This window comes from Schistocerca gregaria, chromosome X (genome assembly GCF_023897955.1).
Source record: "Schistocerca gregaria isolate iqSchGreg1 chromosome X, iqSchGreg1.2, whole genome shotgun sequence".
Lineage (NCBI taxonomy): Eukaryota > Metazoa > Arthropoda > Insecta > Orthoptera > Acrididae > Schistocerca > Schistocerca gregaria.
The window spans coordinates 210,321,415-210,329,894 of NC_064931.1; the positions used below are offsets into that span (position 1 = coordinate 210,321,415).

Sequence of the window (8,480 nt, forward strand, 5' to 3'; positions counted from 1 at the left end):
TCGCGATACGATAAACCGCAATCGCGATAGGTTACAATCCGACCTTTATCAAAGTTGGAAACGTGATGGTACGCATTTCTCCTCCTTACACGAGGCATCACAATAACGTTTCACCAGGCAACGCCGGTCAACTGCTGTTTGTGTATGAGAAATCGTTTGGAAACTTTCCTCATGTCAGCACGTTGTAGGTGTCGCCACCTGCAGTGACCTAGAGCTGTGGGTAACAGACTGGCTTATGCACTTCAATGCAGCTAAGAGTCAGACGCTAATCCTCACCAAGAGACATCTAGCAACCATAGGGAATGTTATGCTCTTTGGTGTACCAATTCAGTGTATGAACACAGCCCAATAGTTTGATGTCACACCTGACCATAAGTTCACATGGAGGCAACTCACTAATGATGTACACAAAAAGACCATTGCAGCATTGGGAGCACTATATCCATTCCACAATGAGGAGTCACCTGTTTCCATTGAATGCGGCCTGCAAGTATTTTGCACATATGTTCTTCCATTAATGTATTATGCCTGCCCAATCTGGAGAGTTAAAGCGTAAGTTTCAGCAACAGCAAAACAAGACAATCTGAAGAGTTTATCATGTGCCTTGGAACTTCCCCTCCTGCTATCTGCATGAGGCAGCAGAACAAAAACTTGTGCCGAATGGGTATCAAGAGCACACCATCAAACTATACGGCAAGGTGCGAAGCTCGATCATTTCCACCCCTGAGACGACACCAATATGAATGAAGTTTAATAAAAATATCTCATACGCAGCAGGCAGTAACCTCCAGTAATATCCCGTTCCTGTCCCATAGAGTAGAAAACTATATGACCTTATACAGCAGATATAACTCCAGACCAAAGATGCTGAGCTGCCATGTTCATCATCTCCTACTGCATATAGCGACAATGATACTGACGTTAGTTGACGATACAAGACTCATCAAGTCAATGGTGGCTAGTTCCATTCATGAGTCAAATCATATAATCAATGATGGTGCTCATAGCAAGCAACAATACTCTTTATTGCTTCTGCAAAAATAATTCTAATGAAATTACAAATGATTTTAGAAATGCACATTTTAATTGATACTGGTATGTTTCCATTTGATTCATGATGTTTTAGGTTACCATCTAATTCACAAAATTTCCTGTTTTAAAGCATTGACTAGCTGGTCCCTGTGGCCAAGCGGTTCTAGGCACTTCAGTCCGGAACCGCGCTCCTGCTACGGTCGCAGGCTCGAATCCTACCTCGGGCATGGATGTGTGTGGTGTCGTTAGGTTAGTTAGGTTTCAGTAGTTCTTCGTCTAGGGGACTGATGACCTCAGATGTTAAGTCTCATAGTGCTCAGAGCCATTTTTTGAAAACATTCACTACGTTTACATATGACATCTCTTCCGAAAAACGAAAACCGAATTTCGGAAGCCGTTTGCTGTTGTCATGTTTACACGTTAAGGTCTAAAGCGGATTTGCTAGCCCATTAAAACATGGGCGTCTGGAAAACAGCTGTTCCAGTTTCATATTTGGTCACCACAATTGTTATTTCTCTTCACTTATAAGAATTAGAGGTAGACAGTTTCATGCTCAATCTAATATTTCTGTTTCTCCTTCACTGCGCAGTAAGTCACACAGAGAAGACCATCAGCGGAAAAGAGAGGAATGCATCAGCCCCTAACGGCCACTACTGAAAACCAGTACATAGAAAACCAGTACCAGATTTTCGGAATCGATTTAGAACTGTTTACATGGCCGATTACGAAATCCTGTTTTGGGAGCCCCATGTGAACATATGTAGGTCCATCCATTTGCAGATCTGCGCAAATGCCTGTGCATGCAGTATATCTATGTAAGTATGGTACAGTTTGTTCACACGACACTATTTTCATTCAACTACTTGCCCACCATGTAGAAAAGAAATTTCAGTGGAAAGCGACTACACTCGCGCACAGTAACCTCAAAGTTTATCTCATTTATTCAGAAATGCAGGAAATTTTACTACCATTTGTACTCGCAATAGGTATTACAGAAAATAAGAAGCAAACATAATGCCAGAAACAGAAAGACAGATCAAAATGTTCTACACAGCGGCTACCTAAGCAAAGGCAGTTTTCTCACATAATCTGCTTCACGAGTTGCTGGGCGAACTCGGCGACTGCTGTAATTATTTGAGGATGGATTTAGAAATGTATAATTATCTTTTGACGCTCATAACTCCTAGATTAATATGGAAAAACTTATACGAGGAGAAAAATTTCTCGACATGAGCGACTGATGGTGACGTTAAGATTCCTGGCAATAGGAGCTACAAGGATCTAGAATTTACCACTGCAGTTTCGAAACAAGCATATTGTGAAATCTTACCCATCATATGTGAGATATTTACTCTGTCCTGAAGAATGGTTTCACGAAGGCATGTAAAGTACAGTATGGAACCCAATTCTGACAGGATACAGATAATATTTTTTAAAGATTTTATTAGAAGTTATATATATGCCAACGAGCTAGAGTTGGATTTTGTTGCTAAGTCGAGATTTTCGATTCCCTACCTGAAGTCTACTAGCAACTTTTGCAGCAGAATATAAAATTCCATTTTGAACTCTTAGATAGTGATTCATTGTGTATCTTGGAAGTTTCACTTGTAGAGTTATGGTAGTGAATTCTACACTTTACCTCTGAAACACTCTCGTTTTGAGCCACACGTCATATTAGGAAGCAAAAGAAGTGAAGAAGTGTAATAGTATCTATGTCCCTGAAGGCACTTCCCTTATCAGCTTAACACAATATTCTGACTGCTCTATTCTTTAGAACTAATAGGGCCCACTTTATTTTTGCTACTCTGGCACAACTCACATTAGATTGTGGCATAGAACAGTACTGAGTGAAAGTATGCTAGCAGTTCCCTGGCACCAGATCGAATAGACTCTGTTACTTTTCTTAGCTCTTTGCGGTAAACAGTCGGCAACCATTTTCTTTTTTTATTTTGTCACCTGTTTGCCGTAGGCTCAGCCGTTCGTAAATATTCTCTTAAAGAGTTATATGCAACTGCCTTCTTATCCCTATCACTGTATTCCCTGCTTTTAATTTTTCACAAACATGTTTGACTCCTATAAATTTAAGTAAATTCGGCAAACAGTTATACACAACACTGATGTGTATTTGAATTTTTTAAAATTCACGTTGCACACACGAATTAGAAATACCCAACTGTACAAACAGCTGACTCAGACTCATTTCAGCGTCGGATTTTAGGCGATCTCATGTCCATACGCTCCAGCCTGTCTGCGCTGATGTAAGTTGAAGCCACAGGGATGAGCAATTTCACTCAAACCTCCAGGTTTGCGCAAATCCCACATTTGCGCAAAGTTTTTCTCACAGGGCACGTTCTATCTGCGCAGATAGATCGTTGCGTGTCTCCGGACCTAATTGTGAAGCACGAAAGGAAAGTAACGGTACTTTGCCAATGACGTTTGAGGATTTTGTTTGTGGTAGCACTGTGAATTGAAGTTGTCTGCACAGTGCACAGTGGCTATCAGGTGGTAGTGTGCGAAGTGAATTGCGGCAGTCGAATAATTTGTTTTACAGTTTAGCTTCATGGGCTCTTCTTCAAGATATTCAACGCCCGCGCAAATGCGGTTTGTCGTGCAGTGGTTTAGTGAGTGGAGTGAAATGCAGAGAAATGATTTCTTACTGGAGTTGGCCCAAAAAATAATCCCTAACGGTTATGTTAATGGTCTGGTAGCTGGTATGGATGGTGTTGCCGTGAAAGAAGATCGCCCACCCTCTCTGTTTCAGTGTCGGATCAAGCTGTTTAGGGAGTGGGCAGATAATTGGAACGAATCTGAAAAACAGGAAGTTCTGTCGAAGATTAAAGCTTTGGATGCCAATTTTGCATCAAAATTTGACGAAGAATTGCAGTCGGTTTCACAATCTAGTGAACAACCAAGCCAACCAGTTGCGGAAGGCGGAGAAACTTTGTAAAAAGGGAAAAAGTAATATTCGCATTAATGTGGGGTGTAGGTCTGTTCGATCTGATAAAAATTTAAGTGCATTGCAAATTATAGTAAACACAGGAAACATACTCAAGTTTCTGATGACTTGAAGTCATTAGGGTTTATGGTTCACTAAGTTTGTATCAAATGAAATGTTTAAAGGGCATGTCTTCTCGTTACTAGTAGAGTTTGTACTTTCGATACATATTAGGTCAGTATTAGTATTATATATAGGCCTAGTAGTAAATGACTTGAACTTCATATTTACCTGTTCCTTTTGGGTTTGGTCCTGTGTTATTGTGGTTAAAAATGCAGAAAATAGTATACAGAATTAAGATATAGAATTTAATATATTTCATTTTTTCTGCTAAATGCAGATGAGCATACATTTTGTTTGGTACGCCATCTGTTCAGTTGACAGCGGGTTTTACTTGCTAATAAGGCCTATAGGCTGTGCTAATGCACGGGTGCAACCCAGAATCTACGTAATTTCACGTTGTTTGACAGAGTGTTGAAGCAGATGCAACATTTAGCCTTTTTGGTGAACACTGTTGCTACTATGTGTTCTAAAAAAAGTTATGTATGTAAAATAGTACTACAGCCAGTTTTCTTCCATTTGTTTGTTACTTAAGACCTTAGTGGTTGATTCTGTATACAGAGCTGCCTGCGGCAAGTGAAATATTTGCAGTTAATGTAATTTATTTGGGTAATGCATTTATCCACATATATTTCAACACATTTTTTTCCATAAAAGTGCTGCCAGGGACAGGTTACTGAAGTAACTTTTTTCCAAAATTGTGCCTGAATCCCTGAAGATAAGATCTGGAATTTACTTTTCTGTTTTTTACCTCGTTCATAACCTAGCTATAACTAGCAAATATTTGATTTTCCACCAGAAATTTACAGTTTTTGTCAATAGTAAGGAGAAAGTGATTTTGGTCTGTATGAGAACTTTGTTCTGAAGTTCACAGTTTCATTCAAAAGTTGGGAGTTAATACTTGGTTTCTTTGTTATATTGTTCATAGGTTGTAAGCTACAAGAAATTGCTTTGTGGGCACATGACATTGTCATGTGTTTTGGTAATTGGCAGCTTGTAAGTAACTGAGGACACGTTTCCCACTTATGTTAATTAACATAAACAGCATTAGACATGGAATGTGTTGTAATTCAGTTTCATAAAGTTTGCAGCTCTTGAATATTTTTTAAAAATTTCGCTGTTAATGTGTTAAATAGCAGTCCTTGTTCTTGGAATGCACTTCATTTGTGGTAACTGAGAGGTGTATGTGACTGATCAGTGCTCTGACAGAATTAGAAAAGAAAGAATCAGTTGCTGTTTATGACCATAACTGTTTCTCATAAATTATTTTTAGTGATGAGATTGTGGAAGATAAGTGTACCGATGTCATGGAGTATGATTTCATGTCAGTGCTTTGTTTTACTACTTGATTTACTAGAAAATTTTACCTGATGTGTAGTTCACAGAAAAAGTCAAAACAGTTCTAAGAACGATACCTTCAGTCAACATTTGTCTTAGTGTCTATCGTTTATTTACTGTTTTTCATCGGGCTATGTGAGGGGATGGGGTTGGCTTTGTGTACCAGTGGCATTACCAGTCCCAGTATTACACCCAAATAGAGCTTCTGTATCAGCCTAAGTTTCAGTATCTGATTTTGCCATCATTTGTGTTATATTTCAATGTGGTAATAACATTCCTTTATTCTTCTCAGGACTTGGCATTTTCTAATTTTTAGGGACACTTCTTTTCAAGATGTGTATTGTTTTTGGTAAATATCTCTCTTGCATTTGAGTATGGTTTGGCTAAAGAAACCCCTTCATTACTCAGTTCCTTTGCAAATCATCACTCCACTTACTTTGTATTAAAGATCCTGACAAATGAACAGCACTAAAAATTGTTGTATGAATATTTTGTAAGACATAGGTCTCACTTTCTAATAATTCCTTCGGTGAGCCTTAAATTTTCTCATCCTTCCCTGACAAATTTAAGTGGCCGTTTCAGGTTATATGGCTGCAAATGTCAATGGGCTTACTTTAAAGACCCATGTCTAGAGGTGTCAGGTCCTATGATCTTTTAATCTGTTAATGCGCATTGCATATTTGCTTATACCAAGAGTGAGCTGCTAGTATTTGCACCAGTCATTGTTTTTCTCGTGAGGTGACTCCCTCTTAGCAGCAAAGTATTTTCAGAAGTGTTTTCAAATTCTGTGACTTGTTTTCCTGCGTCTTAAGTATTTTTTGTGTAGCTGTCCTCATCTTCGCAGCAGGAATGCAGTATATGATATTGTAGCTGTTTTCATTGTTATTCTTACTCAGTCTGTTTTGACAATAAGCATGTGGCTGTAAGTGGCAAGCTTTATAGTTTAGCAACTGACAGAATTAGTTACTCATAATTAAGACATCCAGGATTTTGTTTTGCAGATGAAGTACATTGTATAACCCCTTCATATTTAGTGCTCAGATATTACCCACACTCCATAAACTGTGGGTGAGTAAACCAATCTTAATTACTGGGTTTTGGAGTGTTCATTTCCATCTTTTTTTTTTTTAGGCATGTCAGATTATCTTCATAGCTTATATTCTCATCGTGGTATGTGCAGATTCTGTTATTGTAGGTGTCTCCACTTATTGTTTTTTGGAAAGTTTATTTCTTTTTCCCTGATAGTTCCACCTGTCCTTAAGTTAGGATGTGTACCTGCAATGTGATATTGGTTAGTCCTCCATCCTTAATTTCTATTGTATTCTTTGATTTCATTGGTAGTACCATTCATTATGATTGTTAACTCATAGAAGTAATATTTATTTTTATTTTCATGCTCATCTGCTTTATGATACTGCAGTATAGAATACAACCACCTGAATGATGCATAGCCACCAACTAATGGTTGTTACCCGACATTTGACTGGGATAATGTAAACATCCGTAATAAGCTGGCTTCCATGTTAGTTGCAACAGCAAGTAACACTTTTAAAGTGTGCATACCATCTGTAAAAATCCTTTTTGTAGGTCTTTTAACATTTTTTTTTTATTTTTAGAAAGAAAATATATTTTTCATACTTCCGGTTTCTGTCAAAATGTTGTCGTTTGATGGTTCTGTGCCCATAACTTCTTGGATGCGGGTTTTGTAATTATTTCAGTGGTAATTGTTTCATGCAGTACTGTCAAAAGCAGGATTGGAATATTGTATTTCATTTTTAAAAGCCTGTTAGCACCAATTTGTTGTAGCTGAGTAGTATAAAAACAAGTTTTAGTGTGACAATAAGCATTTTTACACATTCCAGTTCTTATTTTTGATGTTAATGCAAAGTACTGATTATTTTAGGGATGTAAATTGTAAAATTATTTTGCAGAGTGTGTGTGTGTGTGTGTGTGTGTGTGTGTGTGTGTGTGTGTGTGTGTGTGTGTGTGTGTGTGTGTGTGTGTGTGTACACGCTTCACAATATTAATATCAATGGGCAATTTTGTGAATTTTGAACATGAAATTGAAACTGAATAGTTTTTAAAGATAATATTGAAATATACAATTGTGATTACAAGGATGCAATATGTACCTTATATATTGTTGGTAACTGTGCTTGTTGCATTTTGAGATATATATTTTTATCAAAATGTTGTATATTTTTTGTGGTCACATTATTTTTTTAATTAATAAAAGAATCTTTTTCAAACATTCTGTGCTTCGCCTCCAGAAACCTGGACTGAAGTGATATTGCAACTGTGGAAATGCAGATGACATGGTAAATGTTTGGTTGAGTCTTCTGCAAATATTTTTCCTGACATGTGCATAAATTATATTTTGAACAGTCTTGGAACTAAGCATTTCACTTAGCAATATGTGGGTATAGTTTACAGAAAATAAAAATTGCTGAGAACAATGTTTGAACAGAGAATGGTTGCAAAATTCTGTTTCCCACTATTTCAAAGCTTATTGCATTATTCTGAGAGGGCCCTTATACTCACGGCAGAGTGACATCTTAAACAAGCCATTCCACCCTTGTAACTGAGCAATCTGAGTGTACTCAAAGCTTCAACTTGCAACTGACTGCACTCTCTTTCTTCCTAATTTATTGGGAAATGTTAGGTGCTACATGTATTTTTGCGGATAATAGTTAAGTGGAAGCAGAGTTGTCTGCAGTTGCAGATCTATTTATGTATTCATCCATCTTCAAGCATTTACATGCAATTAATGTCATCAGATAAAATGGTAAGACAAAACAGCGAGAAACATGTAGAATCCATGTCGATCAGCTACAGTGTTACATGCCTCATTTGTGGATATCTACTGCTTGATAGTGTCCCTAGATGCTGGATTATTTTTATGAAACCATTGTATTCCATGTGAGAATTTTTGCTTATATCATAATTTCATTATTGTTTGATGATGCTGTTCTTAAGAATTATATTGAGAGATTTAAAAGAATGACGCACATTTATTTAAACACACAACTTTTTTCATTGCTGAGGTCACATGTAA

General features: G+C 37.5%; 1 protein-coding gene across 1 annotated transcript; it reads left to right on the forward strand.

Annotated features, from left to right (window-relative positions):
• Positions 1–3,327: 3,327 nt before the first annotated feature.
• On the forward strand, positions 3,328–7,676 carry LOC126298484 (uncharacterized protein C14orf119). The gene has a single exon (XM_049989818.1). It carries the CDS (start codon positions 3,593–3,595, stop codon positions 3,977–3,979), a length of 387 nt encoding a protein of 128 aa, XP_049845775.1. The 5' UTR covers positions 3,328–3,592; the 3' UTR covers positions 3,980–7,676.
• The last annotated feature ends 804 nt before the right edge of the window (positions 7,677–8,480 follow it).

Coding starts and splice junctions, on each gene's coding strand:
- LOC126298484 (XM_049989818.1), top strand. CDS start 3,593: ATGGGCTCTTCTTCAAGATATTCAACGCCCGCGCAAATGCGGTTTGTC.